This window comes from Exophiala bonariae (genome assembly GCF_035927105.1).
Source record: "Exophiala bonariae strain CCFEE 5792 chromosome Unknown scaffold_1, whole genome shotgun sequence".
Lineage (NCBI taxonomy): Eukaryota > Fungi > Ascomycota > Eurotiomycetes > Chaetothyriales > Herpotrichiellaceae > Exophiala > Exophiala bonariae.
This window is the reverse complement of record NW_027042476.1, coordinates 2,690,584-2,716,079: the sequence shown is the minus strand read 5'-3', so window position 1 is coordinate 2,716,079 and position 25,496 is coordinate 2,690,584. Positions and strand designations below refer to the sequence as shown.

The window sequence follows — 25,496 nt, the reverse complement described above, 5'->3', positions numbered from 1 at the left end:
GATGAAAGACACAATGACGCTGCGAGTTGTGCAGTCCATTCAGCACTGCGAAAGATGGCAGACAACAGACGATAAAATGCCTATTGAAGTCTATGTGGTTGTGCATGTGCGTACCCCATCACTGAGACATCCTTTGGTATATCATCCGTGAGCGGCTACGACTTCAAGCAATCTGTACGGATAAGCAGGTTGCATTTGTCCATGAGGCCGGACGCTCAGGCATTTTAGCCGGCCAGGCACCACCTAGGTCCGAGCATATCCTTCCCAGACTGCGCTTGTACATATCTGACTTCGAATATGATCCAGGTTCGGTTGCTTTAGTCAACTGGCGGCGATCCAAAGAGGTGGAACCTAGAGCGCGCCTTACGGCTGACTCGCCACATCACGGCCGCACTGTCCGCGGAGTGCGGCTGACACCAAACAACGTGGTCTTACCGAGCTGACTCTTACGTATCAATACTTATGTAGTACAGCCTTGGACTTGGGGATCAACTACTTGGTGTGTGAATGGACGTTATTCTCTCTTGTGGGTACTGTTCTGTCCTTGCTCGTTTGTGATATCTCCGCTCTGGCATGTCATTACCAGGGAACTCAAGCTTTCTGCTCGTCAGCATGGAGTCACTAGAGACCTTAACGAATACACTGGCGCATTTAATATTGCATGAGCATTTCTGGCTCGCAAGGATAACCATCTAATCCTACCACGCCAGCCGTCGGCCTCAATGGGCCGATTGACAGACCATTCGCATATGACAGTGTTGTGATTGGGAGCCTGATCTATATATGGAATTCCCGCGGCAATCTCAGTTGGTCTTATCACCAGAGCACAGTTAAACTTCACGAGAAGAGGCGTAGGTAAGCCTTGGTGATACTGGAGGCCTGAAGTTAATCCGTTATGGTCTGAACTTGCGATACAAGTGATAACGTTAAGGCTAAGTGGTGGGTATCACCAAAATCAATCCGGTATATAATACCTGTCTGAATCCATCCATAGATCGCTCGAAGTGATAATCCAACCTGATTTATCACAGACATACACATATTCAAACAAAGAGATGGCCAAATCATCCTCCAGCAAAACATGGCTTATTACTGGTGCCTCCCAAGGTCTGGGCCTGGCAATTGCATTGTCTGCATTGAAAAAAGGTCACAAAGTAATTGCAGGAGCACGGAATCCTGAGGTCGCAGGGACAAACCATCCAGAACTTACCGCCGCAGGAGGAGAGTGGCTGCATCTTGATGTATCACTACCCAGTACCAGAGACATTGTCCAACAGGCCGCAGAAAAGGCAGGAGGCATTGATGTCGTAGTCAACAATGCTGGGTATTATGCAGTGGGACAGATTGAAGACTTCTCGTGAGTATTACATGCTTCTCCCAGGAAGTCCTTGTAAGATCATCGTCCTCTTGGTGCTTATTGAATACCAAAACTGCAGAGAAGAGGAAATGAAAGACGCGATGGAGACGAATTTCTGGGGGCCGGTACGCGTGGTCCAAGGCGCACTTCCAGGCATGCGAGCCAGAAAGTCTGGCACGATCGTTTCCATCTCATCAATCCTTGGATTCTACCCCTGCCCAGCTGGCGTACTTTACTCGTGCCCAAAAGCTGCACAAGATATGCTGCAGTCGGTTCTCAAGTCCGAGCTTGCTGTGTTCAACATCCGGACCATCACCATCACCGCTGGTCTTTACCGGACTGGTGTCATTACAGCCTCCAAGCTGCCGGCTGCTGGTATCACGGAGGACTATTTGGCCGGCTCGGTCGGGAAATGTTTGCAGGATTCAGGGAAATTCGCCCAGGACGCAAGCGATATCCCCGGCGACCCCGAGAAATTCGGCGAGCGGATTGTCGAAGTTGTTGATTCCACGGGCCTGGCAAGTGGTTTGGAGAAGACTTCGCGGTTCCTCTTTGGGAAAGATGCCATTCAGTTGTCGAAGCTAAGGATGGCGGAGTTGGCGGAGGATTTTAAAAATAGTGAGGATATCGCAGCGAGTACAGATTTTGAAGGCCATACTGGGAGAGGTGTCTTGAGTATTTCTGACTATCTCTAAGCGGGGTTTGGAGGGCTGCGAAGAGGCATGTGAGAAGGGTTAGATCATGTAATGGCTCAGTTGAATGGTGATTCAAGTTGGAGAAGAAAGCACCAACCCTTCCTTGGCTCCACATTCAGGGCAGAGAGTTCTGAGGCCACCTTCCACTGGCCTTACGGTGTGGTCGGTGATCCAGCAGGCAAGGCATCGAGCAGCACGATTGAGGAAAGGGTCCAGCTCTGTAGCTGATTGCCACAGACCATTGGTCTCATCCTGACACTTCTTTGAACAAAACCCGAACTTCCGGTAATCGGGATCTCCTTTCTGGAGCGTTTTGCAGCCTTTGCAAAAGATGCGCAATTTGTGGGATATTCTTACACGCTCACCAGGGCGCCAGATAGACTTCTCTATAGCGCAAGTGGTGCAGAATCGCATTCTGGCATCTTCATGGCCATAAGCTCTGCGGCCGAGCGACTGACTGTCAGAAAAATGGCTTATCGACAATTGTTCGAAGCAAGAATAACAGGTGAAAGGGAGCAAGTCGTAAATGCCGAAGTAACCCCCTTTTGATCCGTTGTATTTCCTTTGAGTAGAGTACCAGCGACCTCCCCATTTGTCAAATGGTCCCTCGTTGCTTTGTACTTCTGCAAATTTTGCTTTCTCGGCGGCCCAAAGTTTGGCCCTCAGCTCGAGTCGGGATTTCTTGATATCCTCTGGAAGAATCGCCTCGCTGCCAGCTTTGGAAACGCTGCGGAGGGACTTGAGGTCATAGTACTGGAGGTATGATTGTATATTTCCGATGAGCTCTCTTGGGAGGCTGAAGATGGGTGGAATCTGATCTGCCTGCTCTTCCTGCGGATGTTCTTCGCCTCTGATTTGCGATTCAGAATTATAACAGGGTGTTCCCTTAAGCGATAGCCGTGCCATGTCAACGGATGAAAAATCTTCAATCGTGGCAATTGTAAGATTTGAATCTGATGCCATCGCAAACGAATGCACAATGCCTGTGGAGTGTGGCTCTTCTTTCAAACAGCAAGTGGAAAGATGGCTGTGCTTCTTTTCCTGCGAAACTGTGACTCATCCAAGACGACCGCCAAGTCTGCAACGTGCGGCAATCTCTGTGTTCAAGACTGTACATCGGTAGGCCTCTAAGTTTTGTTTGTAGGATCAATAACGTTATCAATCTACTGTTGGCTACATTTTGTCGCGGAGAAGGATTCAATGGAAGTTCATCTGGCGTTGTGCTGCTAGGCGGATGAACCTCGGCTTAATGACGATCGCGGTTGGCATGTTAACTATTTAATACCTGAGAATAGTCATGGTCAACCAGTAGTTGAGGGAACGATCATTGTCACTAGTAACTGCAATGGATGAGGAGAAAAGATCTTTGCAAACGTGCAGGAGGTCAGCAAGTGCCTCATTGGTGTTACTATTCATGACCACCATATACTCAAGCCTTGACAGATACCTGGGTATTGCCTGCAGCTGCCGTCGCATTATGGTTCACAACCCATTCCTCAGTGTTTGTTATCACTTTATTCAGACCCCAAGCTGTTGGGCTTGTGTCATGCACTGTCGTTCGGCGAAGATCGCGTCTGAACTTGCCTTCGTATGCCCCTCCATTTGCCCTGTGCAATGTACACCTATTATCCCAGATAACCATGTCTGACACATTTCGCCATTCACTGCTGTAGACATATTTGCTCTGTGTGACGTGGTCTAGCAGCTTCTTCAGCAACGCATCAGACTGTTCTTTCGGAAGACCTTCGATGCTGTGAGAGTGAGCAGCGATGTAGATGTTCATACGGCCACTGGCTTCGTGCTTTTGGATCAACTTATGACGAGACATTTGACCGCCATTGGTTGGGTCGAGATCTTTGAAGAACTCTGGAGATCCTTGTTTCCGAGATTGGGCGATTGAGTGATTGACAACATAGTCCTGTTTCAAGAGCTCATTTTGAAACTCCGGATCGAGGTCGTCCCATGCGGTACGAGAGTCGGCAAAGTCAGTGTTGCCACCATTGCCTAGAGGGGGCAACTCTACAGCACGAAGAAGTGAGTAGCTCGCTCGACGGGGGTTGAAAGATGAGTCGACGTGGAACAACTGATTGCCCTATGAAGAGTGAATTGGTATGATCTAGACGGCCATTGACGCCCACGGAACAGATAATACCTTTCCATAATGTGCCCTTGGACTGTTCGGATCAAGGACACCACCTTGATCATCTATGTTCCCAGCGTCAAAGAGCTCGTAAAATTCGTACCTGGGCGTCCTCCCATTTGTCATGTAACGCCTCATTGTGTCCAGGTCGCCAATTCGCCTCGAGAACTCAACATGGCTAGCATCGTCTAGTCCAGTATTTCTGAACATTACAACTCCATACTGCGCAGGTCAGAAACAACCACAATCATGGAATGTGCAAAATTGCTTTTAGCGATCACTAGAATGTACGTGGCCACGAAGGGATGGATTACATTGAGAATCACTACTGACCTTAGCTAGAGCAGCAAATATTTCGTTGAATTGCTCTTCCGAAAGATTTTTCCAGTCAACGCCCTCGATTTCTGCCGCAAAAGTAGGGTGGACTTCCTTGACTGTGATAGTCTTGAATTGGGGCTCCTCAGTGTAACTTCCCATCTTACACCTTTTCTTGTAGGCTTGTTAACTGTTTTGCTTGGGGCGGTACACACAGTTGTTTGCAAGAATGGAGAATGATACAACTGTTTGTTCCCCTCTTTAACGATTGTGGTTCTTTTCAGAGTTCTGGGGTCGAGATAAGGCTTCTTGAGGTTGCATTGTTCTTTATCCAAGACCCTCAGATCTATGGCTTTGTAGAACTGACATGGATAAACGTGGGGCAATACGCGGAGAACCATTACATGAAGTGGAGGAATGCTGATATGTAGAAGTTCGGCAGGTAGCTGGACTACAGAAGCCGGTCAAAGAAAGAATGCCGCAAATCATGTCTTTTAGGGGTATGGTGATTACGAACAAGTGCGAATGCATAGGCTATCAATATCACTAGCGTTTCAGGATTAGGGGCGTAGCCTTGCGGAGGTGACTAGGGATTTGGCGGGGCTTACCTAGAAAGTGCCGAAACTGCGGGCGTTCAGCGACATTTCGTGGAGAAGCAAGCCAAGTGGGTTTCTAAGATACCAATCACTTCTAGGTAGACATGCTCCACCATGGGCATTTGCTCCTCCTTTTCTTTGAGTTTCATGTTGGCCAATTGCACATAGACTTCGAGGAGCATAGTCCGGTCGGCTTTCCCAGCCGTTGGAAGTCCTTTTGTGAACAGTAAGACCCTTCTGCCATATCTGGTATCCTGACTGGAGAGGCCGAGTTGTTTTCCTCGCCAAGGATCAACATTCAGTACTTTTAACCACATCTCATAGATGAGCCCATGGCGAATCTCTCTCTTTAGAGCTCAAAGATCTTCCATGTAGAAGCCTCCGAGCCAACAGATACAGACGGAAAGTCTACGCACCATGTACCATATTGGTGAAGCAGCATATTGTGGTAGGTTCTAGCTTTAGTACTCAGTCCCAAGGGTGGTGAACGCGAAGATTTTCTGGCCTCCTCCTTCATTGAACAGGTCGAGGTAGGCCTCTAGTTGCTAAAGTGCTTTCTCCTGAGCGAAGAGGCGATGGAAAACATCTTGAGGACAGATGCAATAATCGCAGAAAATGACTTTCATCGCTACCTCAAACACCCAAGTTCGATTTGATACGACGCAAATGAGAACCACATCTCGAAATTGGTAGGTCCACTCAATCCTACCACCTAGTTAGGTGATTAAACGGGAAGATATTATAGCCGTCAGTGTCCTTGAAATACGCCTCGAGCCAGGAATCTGGAAAGTTGGGCCCTTATCATCCGTGGCATTTCACCACCGACCCTCCATCGATATAAAGTTCCTCTCCCGTAATGAAACTCGCTTTTTCGCTTGCAAGAAACACAACTCCCTCAGCTATTTCCTCGGCAAGCCCCCATCGCTCAAGCGGGATCAATTTGATCATTTCTTCCGGATAAGTACCGATTTTTATTTGATGGTCCAGCACTTCTATCGTTAGTTTCAGAATCAGAACGTGGTATAATCAACATACGAGGTGTTCTGATATATCCAGGACAGACCGAGTTAACCCGAATTCCATCTTTACCATAAGCGCAAGCGTCCGTTCGCGAGATGCCAAGAACTGCTGCTTTCGAGGCACCATACTTCACATGCAGATTAGAGCGTGCGAATGCCGACATTAGGCGCGCCACTTACCGCTCCGACGTTGCCATGCGAAACACGACCAAAAATCGAAGATATGTTCACAATCGACCCTCTCTGAGGAGTGGTACCAGCCCTATTTGCATGGTCAACTCTCTTCATTGTTGTGCCGTCCGTTTGAGGCCTTACCTTGAACGGAGCTCTGGTTCCTGCTTCAACATTTGCCTCAACTCTGCTCGCTCGCAGAGCCACACGCCTCTTTGATTGACGCTATGCACTCGATCGTAGGATTCTACCTCAAGCTCATGAGTTCTGACTCTAGGTTTGCTCGAGATACCAGCATTGTTGACTGCATAATGAATCGCACCAAATGCTGCCACTCCTTCATCGATCATTCCTTGAACTTGAGACTCCTCGGAAACATCACATGTGACCAGACACGTTTGTACAACGGAATCCAGTGCCTTCAGCTCTCTCGCAACATCCTGAAGGCCATCTCCATTGAGATCTGCCAGAACAAGCCGTGTGCATCCCTCGGCGACAAAAGTATGCGCGACCGCGCGGCCGATCCCTGATGCAGCGCCAGTGATGAGTGCAACGCTGTTTTAGGTCATGTTCCGTGCGAAGAAGCTTTCTTTGAGGGCTACTCACCCTTTCATACGATAAGGAGTTGGCGCCATGTTGATTATGATCGGGTATCGTTAAATGCTATCAAGGAAGAAGGATGTAAGTGAAGGATAGTGATACGCTAGCACAGTTCGAACAATTGTTTCCGAGCGAAATCACTTCATATCAGGCTTCAAGCCTTACCTGCATTTGTTTGCATGAAATGGGGACAAAATAAAACATTCGTTTTCGCTCATAGCACCTAGCCAAAACGCAGCTCATTGGGCCTCGGAAGTTAGTGGTTAAATTTCAATTGATGCCTGGGAGAATGGGCACTTACCTCACTGCTAACCACCCACCCTAATTCATCGAGGTCACCACGTAATAATGGAGAAGTCTGGGGTGCGGGGAGCACTTGGCCACTAACCCTCGACATTGGCGATGACAAGTCGCCCCGTCACCAGTCGGAGGTACACACGTAAGCTTGGTGGGCCATTTATGACTAACAACAGAACTGAGCCCAACGTCGAGACGAATAGGACATAACCCGCTTGACCATTCAAACGCCGCTTAGCCGTGGTCTCGAGACACCGGCCATGTTGCCTTGGCATGATGGCGAGCATGGCTGAAACGATTTCATCGAAGTCGCGAACAGAAAATGAACTGCTATCTGCAGCGTGCTAACAATTGACACTTCCACCCTCAAGGTCGCAAAGATGGTAGAATTTCCAGATACGGAGGTCAACGTTGGGCTAGACACGACTCTACACCCTGAGGACTTGGCAACTAAGTATGGTTGGCCACAGGCAAACGAGCGAGGCTACCGTATTCAGGAGCAACCATATGGCACGGAGAAGGCTCTGAGGATAATTCACATCGGGGCCGGAATCTCTGGCATATGCATGGCAAAATTCGCTCCTGAAACGTTGAACAATGTATCCCTCGTCTGCTACGACAAGAACTCAGATATTGGGGGAACGTGGTTCGAGAATAGGTAAGCAGTTATCGGCATACGTTGCGAGAAGACTTGGCTCATCTCAAACAAAGATATCCAGGATGCGCTTGCGATATACCATCGGTAAATTACCAGGTATGACCAGCTCCAAATTTCAGAGAAAACGATACTGACACGAAGAAAGTTTACGTGGGCGAGGAATCCAAAATGGTCGCACTTCTATTCCTATGCTGGGGAGATATGGGAGTATCTACGGAACGTTGTTGAGCAGTTCACCCTGAGGAAGTACATGAAGCTGAACCATGAAGTGATGGCAGCATCGTGGGACGAGCTGAGAGGTGTATGGGAGGTCACAGTGAGGGACCTCCAAAATGATGTGACTTTCACCGACACTGCAGAAGTTCTAATCAACAATGCTGGCGTCCTCAAGTGAGACTGATTTCTCGAAACAGAATAAAAGGCAGAAACTAACGTGGTTTCTAGCAATTGGAAAATGCCCAATATTGATGGTTTGAGCTCATTTGAGGGCGTAATCTGCCACACAGCTCGTTACGACACTAGCCTTGACCTCACTGGGAAAAGAGTGGCCGTAATTGGCACAGGTAGCAGTGGAATTCAAGTGACCGCCGAAATAGCTGACAAGGTTGGCCAACTCTACACCTGGATCCGGTCTCCAACTTGGGTCACTGCAGGATTTGCGCAGAACTGGGCTGGTCCTAATGGAACAAATTTTGAATGTATGTCAATCCTGCCTGCTTGTGATAAGTGGCTAAGTCTTGAGTCAGACTCGAAAGAACAAAAGACAAAATTCGAACAAGATCCACTGGAATATCTTCATTACTGCAAACAGATCGAAAGCGAGCTCAATCAGCGGTTCAAATTCATCCTTAATGGTACACCAGAGGCGGCACAAGCCAAAGAGGTAGGTCTTCCTCGGTTACTGTGTTTCATTATTAATCTCACTATCGTACAGTTTTCAACCGACCAGATGAAAGAGCGTTTAGGTGGCAATGAAGAGCTTATCAACAAGATAATACCTAAAGCCTTCAATGTTGGGTGCAGGCGCCCTACAGTAAGTCCTAGAGACTAGGCTGACTCCCACTCCCACTGACATTGGCATTTAGCCAGGGAATGGTTTCCTAGAGGCTCTCACCAGAGACAATGTTAAGGCATTCGTTCAGGGACTCCAAAGAATTACTCCAAGTGGTTTTGTCAATGAGGATGGAGTTGAGCATGAAGTCGACGTGATCATATGTGCTACTGGGTAGGGTCATTCGCCTCATTTCCAAGTACGTGCTAATGGAGAGCAAGCTTTGATACGAGCTGGATCCCTCGAATTCCTATTATCGCAAATGGCAAGAACGTACAGGAAAATCTTGCTCAGAGCTTAGTCTCGTATCTCTCAATTGCGGTCCCAGAGAGTATGTACCTCCACACAAATCTCAGATGCTTAACTGATTGTTCTTCCAGTTCCCAACTATTGGATGGGAGTCGGCCCCTACGGTCCTCTAGGCCATGGTTCATTCATACCGATAATCGAACTCGTAACAAGACATATTCTTACAATCGTCAAGAAGATGCAAAAGGAAAATATCAAATCGATGGCCCCAAAACGAGATATCAGCGAGTCCTTCGCCGAACACGCAGATCTATTTCTGCAGCGGACTGCCTGGTCGGGAGTCTGCAGAAGTTGGTTCAAACAAGGGCGACTGGATGGTAAGCCAGCAGTTTTTCCTGGCAGTAGACTCGTCTACATGGACCTCCTCAAAGAACCGCGCTTTGAGGACTACGAAATTGTTTATCAACATGGAAATCCTTTCGGTTTTCTTGGAAATGGATTCAGTATAAAGGAGTTTGATGGCAGTGATCTTTCGTACTACCTGGGGACCGATGATGATCCAGGCGCGCTGCTTCCGACTCGGGCGTACACGAATGGCGCTGCAAAAGAGATACCGCATGTAAATAGAGATATTTCCATCAATGGTAGCACTTGACATCAAAGATGCCATGGACTGAACCTCAATACAGGAGAGGACTTGTTTATGTGTAACATGATTGATTGTCCGTTCCCAGTTCCTGAAAACGGAGACCTATCTATTCTTATGTAGAGTAAAAAAAAACCTAAACCCTAATAGGCGGTCTTGTGACCAATAGATCCTGTGGTCCTGGTCTGGCTGATCTAAAGGTCCAATATAAAATAGTGAGAGGAAAATAAGAGAAAATTATAGGAGAAGGGGAAGATCGGTGTCGAGGTTATCGTTATAGTGTTAAACCCTTCCCGCGTCCTCTAGTATTATATCTCGACAGCTCGGTTTGGGTCTATCGAAGAATAAGTTCACAATGGACCTCATAGGACTTCGTCTTTTAATATAGATCTTGGGAAAAGGAACTTAAAATACCAGCGGGCACTACTAGGCTACGAGAAGCACGGGGTTTTGGGCACATGTCAACCTATATCACGGAGGTGTTCTTGACGATGATAAAGCGAAGCTAGAGCAAGCTGAAGCGATGAAGACGGCCATTAGCCACGTATATCAAAACACGATAGCTGTTTCCACAAGTTGGCGATTCGAACCTTTTGCCTGTTCAAAAATTGTTGATCGATGAGTTTCCACCCTACGGCGAATACTGACAACTTTTCCAACCCGATTGGCATATTGCTCATGGAGGCGAATTCAAAATGTGACTGAAAAAGGATAGTATTTGTGCAAAGGTCACACCCGGAAGACAGTATGCCTTCCGGATGGGGAATCTAGAAAATCTAGTAATCTACTCTTAGAGAACGATCTTCAAAATCCGTCCATGCTTTCCGTGGGAGAATGCGAATATCAAATGGTATTGCTAAACAGGCTGCGAGTACGTGGCGTCTATGTTGATCAGAGCCGTCCTCTCCACTATTATCCTTCCAGTTTCCAAGATTATTTGTCGGGAAGCGTAGCCTCGATGAGGCTCTCGCTCGTAGGATCTATTGAATATATATCCACAATCTTCAATCCAACGGCCATCAGCATCTGACTCCACTGGCTACGAGTTCGTTCCTGAGAGGCTAGCATGGCCATCATGGTCCAGACTAGGCTCGTTTGCTGCCACGGCGCCGCAGTACCAGGCAGGACATTTTTATTGATCAGAATTTCCGAATAGCCAAGTTTCATGGCGTTGCGCAAATGAGACAGAATGGCGCGGCACTTGTCTTCAGGCCAGTCGTGAAGGATCAAAAGTCGGAAGTATGCACGGGCATGTTGATACTCAAGCGGCTGGGGAGTGAGGAGGTCCTGCTCAACTGGCTCGACAGCCGCAGGGAGGGGGGGATCCGTTGCAACGACTTGACTGATCGTATTTGGAAGATCTTCTAGAATGAGGCGCCCAGGAGCCATCGGATACTTGGTGTGAAAGGCGCGAATCTCCCCGCTCAATCCCCCGCCGACATCGACGAGCAGTGGTCCGGTAGATGCATTCATCCCATAAAGCAATCGTTCTTCGCACGGGTAGAAATCCACCCAGCGTGGCCGTTGTTGCGCATAGACCGTCGTGAAGCGGTTGAAAGCTGCGCCCAATCGTTGGTTCTCTTGTAGAACACCGAAGAAAGACTTGTCAGTCCGTAAGCCGTACTGTATAAGGCCTTTTTGATCATCGTGAGGAACCTGGTAGTCTGTCTGGGCCAGGAATTCGGGAAGACCTTGGGAAGTTGGAATCATGGCTTCAAAGCTATAGATCAACCCTGCTGCGAATTACGGGTCGTTGGACGCCATGACGAATGGGGTGGTCAAGTACTGATCACGGCCGTCCTCCCTCACCACATTGTTTGCAGCAAGATGCCTCAATATTCTTGCAACCAGTTCAGGATCTCCCTTGGTGCCCTTGGTCAGTTAAGCACTGGTCTTAGGTGTCCGCATATCCAACTTGGCCAGAATGCCTAATTCAAAGGCGGTGCGTAGAGCGGCAGTTCGACTAGGTTCTCCCCAGCCCACTCTGGCCAAGTAGTCTCCTGGACGTTCCAAAGCGAAAATGAGAGCATTGGCTGCCTTGATCACCTCTCGTTTTGCCGCCTCTTCTTTCTCTCCATTTCCGGCCGACGGAGATATCAAGGAGCCATTGCTAGCAATAATGTCGAGGAGTTTTGAGATAATGATGGGCATCTTATGGATATGAAGGATTCCAGGAGCTCGAGAGTCTCGAGAGAGTTTGGAGAATTAAGAAAACTACCCTAGTTAGGTTTCAGTCGGAGAAAGAGGAAGCACCATCTCTAAAGGCAGAGCCGTTAGGGACCTCCACTCCTATGTTCATCAAGAAATTTCTGGGCAGACATTTGTACCATTGGATCTCTTCAGAAAGGAGCAGAATTCGTCCGATCAAGGACCCTTTCAGAGTTGAGCTTGTCTAGCCTTATTCATCTACCACTTCTCGCTCTCGCCCCTCAAAGACATGGGGAGTTGAGATCACCCGGGGCTGCGATGGCTCTTACGACCAAATTTCTACGTAAGCTTGCTGAAAGTTGGTAAACCAACCCATTTCCCCAATAGAGGTTTAAATCGCACAACTTGCACCCAAGTTTAGTAAGCCGCGGCCAGTCCCCGTGACATTTATCTCCAGAATGCTTGTTTCTGAACGATTATGTGCTGGCGCAGGCGTAGTAACTTGGAATGGCACACAAGTTGTAGATGAATGGGAGTTCATTGCCCCAAAAGTGGTATATACTAGTCTCGCACCTCCAAATTGCTCCTGCTGTTGCCGTCGAAACCGCCTACATCTGTCAAATCAAGCGACAAGCTGCTCTGGGTGTCAGAAGGGGACCTGATCATGATCTGAAGTGAACACTCCATTCTCCGCCCCTCCCAGCTGCAAAAACAAATAGCTATGTCATCCACCGTAATTACACACTCTGGTTAGGACGCTAAAGTACGATTGGCTAGCAATTGCCGACCTGCACTCGTCAAGCCTAGCTGGCTTCGGTTGCCTAGTTAAATGCAAACCCGAGACTCTTCACGCTTGAACAAGGCGGCTGCATGTCTCGGGGGTTCGAGTCGTCCTTGTGACTCGACGATAGAGAATTGGCCCTCAAATAATATCCCACAACAGCCTCAATATGGTCCCCCAGACTGGATTGATTCTGTTTCAGCTAACCACGAAAGTCTAGATACGGGTTGAGACTGGCTGTTGTTTCAACCCACCAGCGGTCACATCATGGAAAGGGTAACCGCATTAGTGTTGACAGCAATTTGGCTGTATTGTATACTAATGTAAATGTGACGACCCAGCGGATCCCCGCTTGTAATGTCTCTAATACCATCCCAATACTGAAAAAGCTGCTTGATATAAATGGGACTCAATGTTCGGCAGTTCTTTATTTCGCCCAGCCTGTTATCACGACGTCCTGTGCTGCACGGAGCTCTTCGCCTTTGAGCATGCCATGTGGCTAAGACGACTGCCATTGACCTATCTCTGCACTGCCTGTGAGAATCAATCTGCCAATGGATTTTTCTCTACATTGACTCATTGCCGAGATCCCTTCCGACAACATGAATGGCCTAACCGAAGTCCAAACCAATTCCCAGTCGCAGCCGGAGGAGGCTTCAAGCAGCGCTGTCGTAACAGCTGCAGATATCCCAAAGAGCGACGCACCTCTGGCGAACAGGTATGTAGTACTGACTGCATGTGGCACGACTGACACACAAAGTAGCTCGTCCGGACAAATATGCCAGCCGACCACAGAGCCTTCTGACGGCAATGAAAATCTCTTGGCTTTCGCAGCCGCATCGGATCAAAGCAACGACCATATATTTGGCTCGGTCGAGTTTCTTGCGCCTTGGTTCCCGAACGTCGACCCGCACAAGCGAACGTGGAAGAGTCGGAGGTCGCAACGCAATACCGTAATTTGGATCTCGTTTGCGTCGACTCTTTCTATCTTTCTCCTTAACTTCATTGTCACGATCGTGGTATGGCTCAAGTACCCATTATCGAGCGATGGCGTTGCGACGCTATATCAAGGTGATTGTTCATTCGCAAAGCGACTCGATTCGGGCCTACACGTTCTTATCAACGTGCTGAGCACAATTTTGCTTAGCATGTCGAATCTATCACTGCAGTTGATCGTGTCACCGACTCGGACAGAGGTCGACAGGGCCCACTGCAGTGGCCAATGGCTTGATATTGGCGTACCGAGCATTCGAAATATCAGAATTCTTCCTCGTACGACCATCATTGTTGCAGTACTGCTTGCATTTAGTGCACTGCCAATTCACTTCCTGTTCGTGCGCCACCACCGTTGAGTGCCACTAGCTAATAAATTCAGGTACAATGCGACCGTCTTTTCTACAGTGTCGTCAAACTCTTTCATGTACGCCACCGTCACTGAGGCATTCTTGTATCCTCCGTCTGATGGTGTGACGTTTGTGCTTGAGAATGGGTCCGCGATAGCGGCACCGACAGATATCAACCGAGCCCTACATACGGTCGCTTATTATGCGATGCCAGTTGTTGGTGATGTGATGCCGTCCTTTGGTTCTTTCGGAGAGCCATCACCCGAAGCAATAGAGACTCTGGAAGCGATCCACAATGATGTGCAAATTAATCTGCAAAAGTATCAAAGGCTATCGAATTACGCATGTTTATCTCATTACTCCAACCCCTACGTACTGCGTCCAAATGTGTTGCTTGTGTCGAATGACTACGAAACAGCTTCAGAATTCAACACATCGCTTTTAGTATGGCAGGCACATTATCCAAACAGCGCTACAAATGCAGAACTTGATCCGATCGTGTGGAGCAAGGACTGGGCGAATCTGTTCCAGCCTGTCTCAGCATTGAATGAGTCCATTATGGATGAATGGAAGTCCAAGGGTCACCGCGTTCAATACTGCTTGCAAGTACCAGACGCGTCCGCAGCGAGCGCGTTTAGTGCTTGCCGGGTTCAATGCGCACCTTGGGTACTTTTAGGTAGGCGAATCCAATCATTTTCGGCCCAACTGACACAATTTTTCCTAGTCACAAGCATCTTCAACTTTATTAAATGTATTGGGGTCTTGTGGCTATTATATGGTAGGCCACAGCACACCATTTGCACACTGGGAGACGCCATAGCCTCGTTCCTCGAATACCCCGATGCCATCACCGAAAAGCTTGGTATCGCAACATCCAGTTCTCTTGCAAGAACAACTAATGGCAGTCTCGCGCACGCCAGAGGGGGCCCGCAACTGTGGTTGCCAAAAGATATCAGGTGGTTCAATGCCGGGAGCAAAGGCCGATGGTGGTTCACGATGACGACGTGAGTTTCACAGATGGCGTCGAGCGACGAAAACCTTAACGTAACATAGGTCGATCATTACCTTGGGCGCTGGACTTGTCATCTTCGCAACAGCACTGTCTGTCGTCAAGCGATACTACCATAGTATTGCCTGGGGCACTTTGTGGGACATGGGATGGGGCACGCCCAACTACAAGGAATTGATTGAATGGAGCCAACCAACGACAGTAAGTAGGAGCATTCGGTTACCGACAGGACTAACATGTGTGTGCAGGGAAAAAGCGGCCTATTCGCGAACATCATGATTGCCAACATATGGCAAGTGCTGGTATCCCTTTGTTATATTGCTCAAAATGCATTACTTTCTTGCCAGCTCATTGCATATGAATGGACTGGCTTCGCAAGAGAAAGAAAGACATTACGCGTGTCGCATCCAGTAGGGATTCAGCGTTCGACATATTTTGTCTCAATACCGCTGCGCTACGGTATGCCAATTATGGCTCTATTCTCACTTGAGCATTGGCTTCTCTCGCAGACAACATTCGTCATTCGTGTCATGAGCTTTGACTTCACCAGAATACCGTTCACAACTCTTGATGGCTGGACGACCTCTGGCTTCAGCATTATACCGGCAATATTTGCGATTATTCTCCCAGCGTTGTTACTGATAGCCCAATCAGCAAATGCATTTTTTCGGAAATACCCTGCTGCGTCAGCAATGCCTTTGGTGTCCACCTGCAGCTTGGCCATTAGTGCAAATTGCCATCGTCCTCGGGCTGATACCGAAGCGCATCTTCTACCGGTTCAATGGGGAGTGATTGAAGAGTGTGTAGAAGGAGTCCAGAAGTGCTCGTTCACGACATTGCGGACTGTGAAAGCGCCAATGCCCGGCGAACGGGTGCTTGCGCTATCCGACGAGAAGTCTAGCAGTAGGTCTGAGCTATGGTACTCGAGGGCGAAGGCATTTAGCGCCATCTTCAAGTCCCTCATTGCGTTGTACCGAGCGCGAAAGTGAATGCCTCGATGCTGTCAATCGCATTGCGGTCACAATATAGCTAGGACACGAAAGGGATACGTGCGCCTAGTCCCGTGGACGGCACAAAACGAGGATAAAGTCTACAGTTTCTCTGGAAGAATTATACTCTACATTGTTAGGAAATGCGACGATCGGCCTGGATTCTCACAATTTAAGAGAGTTCCTATATTCATGGCCTGATGGATGGGCAGGTATTACAGGATCCGTCATGGGATGAGCGCGAAACCTCAATACACTAATTTTACAATTCGAAATCGAATGCACTGCTTAAACCGATTAAGCAATGTACAATGGTAGGATTTGTAGGACAGGGTTGACAAAAGACCTAGTGGGAAGATTGGACTAGGAATACAGCCTATATATGACATACTTATATCGTATACTAACTATTGAACGAATATCACCGTTAGTATAAGGAGTTGAAAAGAAATATCAGGAGGAAGGATGATGTAAGGTAGGGCATCGTCCGGAGACGATACTAAGAGCGCTTGCGTAAAGGGAAAGTCTTCAAAAGAATACCATAAATACTTCGTCAGAAGCAACTAAGTATTCGATAAGAATATCAGAGGTAGAAAGGTCTTACTTAAACGGCAGGGATTATTTTGTGCATGGCTATAGGTATTGAACCCCTCCTTAACCTTTCTCAATGGCAGGTGGTCATCCATCGTAAAATCCTGAACCTCAGTCTTACAATGGAGTCTGCAAATGTTGGCGAGACAGTGCCTGAATACGAAGGAGACTAAAATTTGTAATGAAAGATATGTCATAAACGAATCTAAGATAAGCTTCTGAGCGCAGAATTGCTCAATCAGACCCTCCATTCACGGGGATAACTTGTCCCGTTATGAAACTAGCTGAATCTGATAGAGCAAAAAGAATAGCATCTGCAATGTCTGTGGCATATGCCATTCTTCCCAAAGGAATCCTTGAGGATAGCGCAGAAGACAATTTTTTTAGATCTTCTGTGTTACCAGTATTACTTGTCGCCCCTCTTGATAGTGGTGTGTCTGTCACGCCTACAACTGCTTGTTAGCCATTTAACAGCTTGATATGGGGAAGAGGACTCGCCTGGAGCTATCGCGTTCACTCGTAGGGTGGGCCATTCCTTAGCCCATGATCGTGTCATTCCCAGGACGGCATGCTTAGAAGTGCAATACGCGCCCAGCCCGGCAATTCCACGGAGAGAGGCACCGCTGGCGATGTTGACGATGACACCAGCTCCGAGAGTTCTTTCACTCCCGGGCAAGATTCCTGCAATTGAACTTCCTTTCTGTTGAGTCATTCTCTGAATCGCTTCTGTACCCATATTCCAGGAACCCGTGACGTTGATACTCAGGATCCGAGCAAACAGTTCATCGGGAGCCATTTTACCCTCGACGGGGCAAATACCTGCACAGTTCACAAGGCCGTCGAGGTTTCCGGGTATTGAGTCAATAAACTTCTTGCAACTTTCACGTTTTGTGATGTCACAATTCCCATCATAGTGCAGGTTCGCCTTACCCTCGAGCTCTTTTGGAGCTTGGGCGACGTCCGCGACATATACGTTAGCGCCAGCATTGAGCAGAGCCAGTGTGGTAGCTAGGCCAATGCCTGAGCCTCCTCCCTGAAGAAGGTTAGAAACCGTTGATGGTGACTTCGCAGAGAATCAGATTTCATACCGTTATGGCAATTGTGCGACCTGTCCATGTGGTAGCCATGTTTGCGCTGTGATGGTGAAGGAATTACTCGGAGTCGATGAGTAGAGAATCGAAGTTTCTTGAATGCGATGCGATATGTTAATAGTATCCGGCAGGTGAACGTCCTGACCTCAATGCTGGTTCAGTTTTCAACTGCCATTATTTTCTGCTGATTTCCTAATTAATGCGATACGAAACTACTTTGGCTATTCCAAGAGAGTCGTGATCAATGACTAAACATGTTTCTTACCATATCGGTTCCATCATCATCTGTGCCAGGAATTTCCCCGCAGCGTATTCAGCATTAATTGAGCCTGGCACAAGGGCCTTGCGATGGTTGCCGAGTCTGCACCAGCATTGTCAAACCCTAATTCCAGTGGCTTCGCGGGTCCATTAATCATTCATGGTCTAAGAAGGGGTAAACGGAGCGGCCAAGAAGCCGCCAAAAACATGAACGACAAACACGGCATGTTCGGCACACTGACGTATCCACTCTACCTACCTGAGTTACGAGTAAACGACCAGCCTCTTAGCAAACCGATATCAATGGGGTAACTCCTTACCCCATGGGCTTAGAAAGTGAACCTCGGGCTTGGCCCCAAGTCTTCCAATGATCGTTCCTAAAGTACTCCGCATGTCTACTTACCAGCGTTCGCTGAGGCTGTTAGAAATCAACTGCACAGTCACCACGCTCTCTCTTAACATTATGCGCTATGGCTCCTGGAGGCGAGCAATCCGGTCCTACACCGATCGCAATTGCGAAACGGTATGCAATATTTACATCGTCCCCTGCAATCGTTTTTCAGTAGACTGACCATGATGACACTAGGCGCACCCGCAATCGTGTTGCACAAAGGTCGTTCAGGGAGCGGCAAGCACGATATGTAAAGGAATTGGAGCATAAGGTTGCTCAGACATCACAGGACGAAAGTCCAAGGCTTAAGAGGTCAGAGCAAGAATGCCATAGACTACGTGAGGCCTTGATGGCCACAAAGACTCGAATCTTGGGCCTATGCACGGTATTGTCTGGAATTGCAGATAATATCGACACATCATTGGACTGCCTCACAGACGGTATTGAGATTGGGTTGTCTCAAGATCAAAGTCAAGGTCAAGACAGTGATGGGCACGGCCAACAAGACGGTAGTCAAGTTGACGTCGATGGAGATATTGACGGGCCTGAGTCATCTTTGTATGATATCCAAACCAGTAACCCACAGCACAAGGATTTGTTAGACGAAAATCGAACAATTGGTACAGCCATCGAGTCGCAGAGTATACTTGGCAACGAACCTCAACAAACCATAAGTGGACTTGATCAAGTTTCCTGGGTGAATGGCCAGCACAACAATATTATGTCTACCAATCCATTCTTATCTCCAAACACCCTCATGCAGACGGCCAATCATACACAGCAGCCTAGCAATCACACATACACAGATTTCATTGACCACGAGGTATCTCGATGGCCACGGGACGAAAATCAATCAGAGAGCGCGCAAATGCACTTCCCCTTCTTCAATTCTAGTTCTCCTGGTGAGAGCATGAAGTTTCCAGTTATGAATATCGGATTTCCACCAGGTGTTGCAAGTTTTCCTTCTTTATTCTCGGCGCACCTTGCTGTGTGCGAGTACTTCACCAAACAAAATCAAGCTTATCGGGATCGACTTCAGATAGGGGGCAAAGAATCGTAAGTAATTATCAACACAGCCAGTGGAAGTTTGAGATCTTGCCTAACCAGAATGCAGCTATGCCAAACTAATAACCACAATGGTTAACATGTTTGTCAATACTTGTTGGCCAGATATGAGGATTTGGTGGGCGTACATACAGTCTTCAACTGTTGTTGAGAAGCTTGTGCGCTGGAAACTTGATCCTTGTCTGGAGACTTACAAGTCTTTGCCTTTGACCCATCGCCCGACAGCACTCCAATTATGTACCGCGCATCCAGATATTATTGATTGGGCATTCTTTCCCTCAATTCGAGATCGCATGATAGAGCTGTATTCACACAGTTGGATGTTGGATGAGATCGTGTGCGAACTTGTCAACGCGTATGTTGTGGAAGCAGACCTAACCAGACTTGTGACTGGAATGGAGAACTTCCCAGCTCGGAAAGGATATTTCAGCATCTGGGATATTGTACAGACAATTTCCCGCGAAGGCACAGGAGTACATCCAGCTCAGCCTAACCCAGATTTGTGGGGAAGTGAAATTCATCTAGATGAAGGACTGTTCGCAGGGCCCACGAGTCCTTTCGAAATTGAGCAGCCAGGGAGCGATGGAACTTGGATCAAAATGCCGTTTGACCAAATCTATCAGTCACGGAAAGCGGCATTGAAACTATTCAGGTTGTTGCACATGGAAGACCGGCGTACTGTCAAGGTAGACCCTGTCTTTGCAGCTGCGCATCCCGAGCTATGTGATGATGTGAGTATAATAGCAACCGGGATCGACTGCACATTGAGGGGAAGCAATACGCCAGTTCCTCGTCCGAAACCTTTGACTCGCGAGGCTATTGTCAATTACAAAATGATGTTATGGAAAGCAAATATGTAAATCAATAATGAGTAATCAGAGTGGAGTTGAGCCTACTATGTAGTAGTGGAGTACTTCTAATCCTTTCTTGAATAGATCTTTTATTTGTGACAAAGTGTCAAACTGTAAAGGAAATCGAGGGACAGTCACCAGTGCTCACGTAATTGTAACAAGCCACTCGACTGTCAATGGAACTAGCCGATTGCCATGCAAAGGTGGATCTATCTACATTAGAGCATATCCCGAGAGAGCTCTAGGTTGTAGAGTCACGGGGCGATGATTCTTGCACGGTACTTACAACAGGTTGGTACAGGAAGGAAGAAAAAGAACCAGCGCGCCTAGCATTCGCATTCTAGCATGTGAGAGAAAGCAGCAGCTAAATTTGCTCAACGAATTTCTAGTATTATCAGGGAAAGCGAGTGCCAAAACCATTGGCGATGATAACGAATAGGCCAGAGGATGCGAGCTTTGAGATCGATGTCAATGGAACTCAGATTCGAGGGTTGTCTTCACAACTGCGAGTAGCGAAATTCCTCGGAATACCCTATGCAAAAGTTAAACAGAGATTCAGCATTGCCCAGAGGATATATCTCGCCTCATTAGGAGACAGGGTAGATGCAACAAACTTCGGGCCACGCTGCCCCCAATCCTTCAACCATGGGCCTCAAAGGCGCAAACACCTATACCAAGGAGTTCGGCTTCCATCCAACAGCCCTGCTTCTGAACATGACTGCTTGAATCTCAACGTCTACACTCCAGTGCAGGCTGTATCGGAAAAGTCAAGTCTCCCTGTTCTTGTCTGGATCCACGGTGGTGGTTGGGTATTTGGCGATGGGGGTGCTGAGTATGGTGAGTTCATTCTCAAGAAAAGTAGTACTGAATTGGATACTGATTGCGGCAGAGGGGACATTCATTGTGCAGGAGGCCTCTAGAGTCGACAAACCCATTATTTTTGTCACGCTCAACTATCGACTAGGATATTATGGATTTCTCAGTTCTCGCGAGTTGCAAATGGAAGCCGAAGCCGAAAACAAAGAGTACTGTCCGAACCTGGGACTTCATGATCAACGTCAGGCATTACAATGGGTAAGATGCCTGCTCCTACACTGAAATAACTGCTTAGTGGAAATTATGATTAGGTTCAAGACAACATCGCATATTTTGGCGGAGATCCTTCCAATGTGACTGTTGCTGGGCAATCAGCCGGAGCTTGGTCGGCTCTAAGCCACCTTGTCACTAACATGGCACTGTGTAAGAGAGGTCTAATCATGTCAGCGACTGTCATCTCTTTCCCAACTGAGAACGAGAATCAAGAGGTTTTCGACACCTTGGTTGCAAGAGCTGGTATTGACCCAAACGCCTCAGCCCAGGAGAAATTGGCAGCGCTGAGGAGTCTCAGTGATGAGCAGATGACAGCATGGCTAGATGGAGCCGTTCTCATTCGCCCATCTTGGGACCCGAAATGGTTTTCGGCCTTGAATGGACCATCAAGACTTGACGAGACCAAATCTCTTCCCGACTGGGTCGAAGGTATTTTGATTGGGTCTACCAAGGACGAAACCGCAAATATCCGACCTTTCTGGACACCATTCACGCCAGAGGTCATCCTCAGCGCCGTCAAATCAGTCGTGCCAAACCAGAAGATGGGCGACGAAATCGTCCACACGTACGGCATAGCCTCTAAATTCCATCAAGACACTTTGAAAGGATTACTCGATCTTACTACTGAGAGCTTTTTTGGACTGTTTCCACAAGTTTTGGGCCAGCTTCGAGCACCAGTGAGTGTCTATCATTTCGAGCAACCCGACACGTTTGAGGAAAGCAACTACAGAGGCAAGGCTTATCATTGCCTAGATCTACCATTTCTGTGTAGGATGCCTGCTGTCGCAGGTGCCAATGCGGATCCCGATATGAAGTTGACTTCTGATGCGTTGACGACGGCAATCTCGACATTCGTTCATGGAAAGCAGCCATGGGAACCTTTCCACCATTCTCAGAAGGTAATGGTATTCAGAGGGAGAGAGTCTGGATTACAACAATGGCCTTCTAATGAACGATGGAGGCAATTCTTCACTAGCTCAGAGCGATCACGAGCGTTGGTAGATACTGGTCGTCTAGTGATGACATATAATCTGGCGCAGCTTGAAAGGGAGGGCTTAGAATGATGGCGATGGAACGTCCCAGTAGCACAGCCTCCATAGCCGAATGGGAAGAAGCGATTGATTCATGATAGTAAGAATTTGACCGAGTTTGTGTAACTGTTTCCACGACTGTGCATAGCTCACAATTTGCGCTGAATTTGTCGCTTGGAGCTGTTACGACCTGTTACGACCTGTGAAGCCTTGTCCCATTAATCCGGTCTTGGATGCGACGAATGCGGTCTCGCATGGTCACTAAGTCTCAATAGAGATACACCAACCTAGATGAGTACACAAACCATCTTCTTTTCTTTCTGAGATCCGAATTCCGACTAAGTCACGGCTGCCAATATTTCCCTGCTTTTTGGGAATCTCACTGCCCATCTTCCTTGCCGTCTACCAGAACGACCCCCACTGCCAAGGCTCGAAGTGGATAGGGGCAATTTGGTTACTAACCACCCGATTATGTGTGTGTTTGGAGAAGTATGACAGGTTACCACGGGCTGCTGCTGGTTTGAGCACTGGCCTTCGCCAGACTGGAAGGCACGCGCACAGGCGAGCGGGCTCGACGACTCTACGGCTTGACCAGACCTGAAGATTGACCAGCCGTTCTTCGTGGCCCATTCTGTCAGGCCGTCCACTGATTCTGGTAAATACCACACGCGTCTCTCGTCTGTACAGCTTACGTGTATACCATAACTAATTTTTTTCGGCCACGATTTGCTCTCGTCTATAGCTCAATATTGATGCTGCGTAAATAGCGGGGCGGAGGGCAATCTGGGGTATCTCCGCAGTTTCAACGCGACCATTGGGGTGCTATAAGTACAGATTGCGCCGTATAGGAGCCACTCATAGCTATTGCCCCAGTCACCATATCAGACTAAATCGATATCACAGAAAATGGCTAAGCAAGTTGAGCAAGAAATCGACACTCCTCACCAGTCTGAATTCAAAGATGTCGAAGGTCGACAACATGAGTTGGAGGACGTGTCTTTGTTGGACGGCTCGGACCCGAGAATCAAGGAGATCAAGAGGAAAACAGATATTAGAATTTGCGGTCTCTTGGGGGTTCTCTACGCAATGGCTGCGATTGATCGTGTCAACCTAGGCGTAAGTGGTTTCTCCTTAACTGTGTGTTCGATCTGTAAGATGCTGACTGCAATGACCAGAATGCGTGAGTATTTCGAGCAGTTTTCAACGAGTAACAAAGCCACTAAACATCATGCAGAGTCGTTGCCGGGATGGGGACGGATCTTGACCTTCAGGGGAATGCATACGTACGGCCAATTCTTCTACCACACGATTCTTGCGGCCTCGGCTAACGGGTGACCTTTAGACACTGCTCATTCTCATCTTCTTTCCATTCTACATTGTCTTCCAACCTCCAATGATCGCAATTGCGAGAAAGATTCGCCCTCGAAGATTTATCACATTCATTGTCGTCGCCTGGGGACTGGTGACGGTTGGACACGGTCTAGTGAAAACCTGGCGCCAAATGCTCGCACTCCGTGCTCTTTTAGGCATCCTCGAGGCTGGGTATTTCTCCACCTCAGCATATCTTGTCAGCACTTGGTATATCAGAAGTATGCCAAGCCAGTCACATCGTGAACGTCTGCCAGATACTGACAACGGTTACAGGGGAGGTCGCGAAGCGGAATTCATCGTTCTACCTGCTCGGTAGCATGCTGGGGGGCTTCGGTGGTATCCTAGCATATGGTGTAGGTATACCATGTATTGAATTGAGCACTAGACTGATCTTTTCCAGTTACAGCAGATGAACGGCGTCGCCGGACACGCGGGCTGGAGATGGATTTTCATAATGGAGGGAGTTATAACGATCATCCTTGGACTGCCGGCCTATGTGATCCTTGTCGACTTTCCGGAGGAGGCACCTAAGTCGTGGAAATTCATCAATGAGGAACAGGCTCAACTTGTGATCGCCAGAATCAACCTAGATCGCCGCGATGTCATCACACCACCCTTCAATATGCGACATTACCTCAGTCATGCCAAAGATTGGAAGATCTGGTTCTTTGCTGCCAATTTCATGTTGACGAGTGTAGTCAATTATGCAGTGGCGTATTTCTTGCCAATCGTGCTTCGGAACGAGCTCAAATTTTCCGTGGCGGCTGCTCAGTGTCTGAACGCTCCGGTAAGTCAAGTCGGGTCTGAACTCCCATTGTCCATGCTAATAGCTCACATCAGTGCTATGTCTTCGCCATCATTCTTGGCGTGACTGAGAGCTATTTCTCCGATAAGTGGAACCTGAGAGCTCCATTCTTTCTTCTCAATTGCGGCCTTGAGATTCTGGGTGTCTGCGTCCTGGGTTTTGCCAAACCAAGTGGTGTTAGATATTTTGGCGCCTTCTTTATCGTCGGTCCGGCCTTCTCGAACATCCCATTCTCCCTTACCTATCAGGCCAATAATATCCTGGGCCAGTGGAAGCGTGCTTTCTGCTCGGCCACCATTGTGGGAGCAGGAGGTATTGGGGGTATTATTGGGTCTTTGGTTTTCAGATCCCAAGATGCTCCGTCTTACCGGTAAGTGAATGCTTTTTATCCGTAGAGGAACACCTGTGAAGACTGACTATCTATATAGCCCTGGTCTCTATGCTTGCCTTACTGCTGTTGGACTTTGCATCATTTCCATGTGCACGACAAGTGCATACTTTATCTCTGAGAACAAAAAGGCCGACAGAGGGGAGAAGATTATTGAAGGCGACCCACAGTTTCGATACACCTATTGAATGCATCGGTAATGTGGCGGGCATCTCGCTGCGAACGACTCTAAGGGATTTGGCGGGCACAAGATAGCTGTTAACCTTGGATGAACGGACCACAGCAAGCGCTGTGTAGACAAGTATTAAATAGGACCAATAATAGCAATAACTTGAGTTTTCAAGCGTTTCATTGGATGTTGGTGACTGATTTGACTTCGACGATCAGAACGTTGCTGTAGCATAGGTGTTGTGCAGCACAGTAGCCTGGCAAATCAGGGGAACAAGGCTGAGAAAACGATGGCCAGCAAACTTTCCTTGGAGCCGACCGATGACGCACACC

The 25,496-nt window shown here is 48.0% G+C and overlaps 11 protein-coding genes across 11 annotated transcripts; 5 read left to right on the top strand and 6 right to left on the bottom strand.

Annotated features, from left to right (window-relative positions):
- Nucleotides 1-1,055: 1,055 nt before the first annotated feature.
- On the top strand, nt 1,056-2,052 carry LTR84_000951 (uncharacterized protein; the record flags this gene model as incomplete). The annotated part of the gene is made up of 2 exons (XM_064844579.1): nt 1,056-1,357; nt 1,437-2,052. 2 exons carry the CDS (start codon nt 1,056-1,058, stop codon nt 2,050-2,052), a joined length of 918 nt encoding a protein of 305 aa, XP_064712439.1.
- Nucleotides 2,053-2,124: 72 nt separating this feature from the next.
- LTR84_000950 (uncharacterized protein) lies at nt 2,125-3,015 on the bottom strand (the record flags this gene model as incomplete). Its single annotated transcript, XM_064844578.1, has 1 exon — nt 2,125-3,015. One exon carries the CDS (start codon nt 3,013-3,015, stop codon nt 2,125-2,127), a length of 891 nt encoding a protein of 296 aa, XP_064712438.1.
- Nucleotides 3,016-3,481: 466 nt separating this feature from the next.
- LTR84_000949 (uncharacterized protein) lies at nt 3,482-4,669 on the bottom strand (the record flags this gene model as incomplete). The annotated part of the gene is made up of 3 exons (XM_064844577.1): nt 3,482-4,144; nt 4,205-4,414; nt 4,526-4,669. 3 exons carry the CDS (start codon nt 4,667-4,669, stop codon nt 3,482-3,484), a joined length of 1,017 nt encoding a protein of 338 aa, XP_064712437.1.
- A 1,235-nt stretch (nt 4,670-5,904) lies between these two features.
- Nucleotides 5,905-6,928, bottom strand: LTR84_000948 (uncharacterized protein; the record flags this gene model as incomplete). Its single annotated transcript, XM_064844576.1, has 5 exons — nt 5,905-6,092; nt 6,139-6,250; nt 6,303-6,384; nt 6,438-6,848; nt 6,900-6,928. The coding sequence occupies 5 exons, from the start codon at nt 6,926-6,928 to the stop codon at nt 5,905-5,907; spliced, it is 822 nt and encodes a 273-aa protein (XP_064712436.1).
- Nucleotides 6,929-7,570: 642 nt separating this feature from the next.
- On the top strand, nt 7,571-9,803 carry LTR84_000947 (uncharacterized protein; the record flags this gene model as incomplete). The annotated part of the gene is made up of 7 exons (XM_064844575.1): nt 7,571-7,848; nt 7,945-8,238; nt 8,293-8,731; nt 8,783-8,881; nt 8,934-9,073; nt 9,121-9,230; nt 9,280-9,803. 7 exons carry the CDS (start codon nt 7,571-7,573, stop codon nt 9,801-9,803), a joined length of 1,884 nt encoding a protein of 627 aa, XP_064712435.1.
- Nucleotides 9,804-10,727: 924 nt separating this feature from the next.
- On the bottom strand, nt 10,728-11,608 carry LTR84_000946 (uncharacterized protein; the record flags this gene model as incomplete). Its single annotated transcript, XM_064844574.1, has 2 exons — nt 10,728-11,514; nt 11,604-11,608. The coding sequence occupies 2 exons, from the start codon at nt 11,606-11,608 to the stop codon at nt 10,728-10,730; spliced, it is 792 nt and encodes a 263-aa protein (XP_064712434.1).
- Nucleotides 11,609-11,675: 67 nt separating this feature from the next.
- Nucleotides 11,676-11,945, bottom strand: LTR84_000945 (uncharacterized protein; the record flags this gene model as incomplete). Its single annotated transcript, XM_064844573.1, has 1 exon — nt 11,676-11,945. The coding sequence occupies one exon, from the start codon at nt 11,943-11,945 to the stop codon at nt 11,676-11,678; it is 270 nt and encodes an 89-aa protein (XP_064712433.1).
- A 1,380-nt stretch (nt 11,946-13,325) lies between these two features.
- Nucleotides 13,326-16,064, top strand: LTR84_000944 (uncharacterized protein; the record flags this gene model as incomplete). The annotated part of the gene is made up of 5 exons (XM_064844572.1): nt 13,326-13,441; nt 14,099-14,742; nt 14,791-15,070; nt 15,120-15,276; nt 15,324-16,064. 5 exons carry the CDS (start codon nt 13,326-13,328, stop codon nt 16,062-16,064), a joined length of 1,938 nt encoding a protein of 645 aa, XP_064712432.1.
- Nucleotides 16,065-17,061: 997 nt separating this feature from the next.
- On the bottom strand, nt 17,062-17,782 carry LTR84_000943 (uncharacterized protein; the record flags this gene model as incomplete). The annotated part of the gene is made up of 3 exons (XM_064844571.1): nt 17,062-17,101; nt 17,150-17,688; nt 17,744-17,782. 3 exons carry the CDS (start codon nt 17,780-17,782, stop codon nt 17,062-17,064), a joined length of 618 nt encoding a protein of 205 aa, XP_064712431.1.
- Nucleotides 17,783-18,474: 692 nt separating this feature from the next.
- On the top strand, nt 18,475-22,464 carry LTR84_000942 (uncharacterized protein; the record flags this gene model as incomplete). The annotated part of the gene is made up of 6 exons (XM_064844570.1): nt 18,475-18,527; nt 18,591-19,451; nt 19,510-20,191; nt 20,701-21,148; nt 21,201-21,385; nt 21,439-22,464. 6 exons carry the CDS (start codon nt 18,475-18,477, stop codon nt 22,462-22,464), a joined length of 3,255 nt encoding a protein of 1,084 aa, XP_064712430.1.
- Nucleotides 22,465-23,337: 873 nt separating this feature from the next.
- LTR84_000941 (uncharacterized protein) lies at nt 23,338-25,183 on the top strand (the record flags this gene model as incomplete). Its single annotated transcript, XM_064844569.1, has 6 exons — nt 23,338-23,547; nt 23,774-24,020; nt 24,076-24,155; nt 24,203-24,589; nt 24,643-24,977; nt 25,036-25,183. 6 exons carry the CDS (start codon nt 23,338-23,340, stop codon nt 25,181-25,183), a joined length of 1,407 nt encoding a protein of 468 aa, XP_064712429.1.
- Between the last annotated feature and the right edge of the window lie 313 nt (nt 25,184-25,496).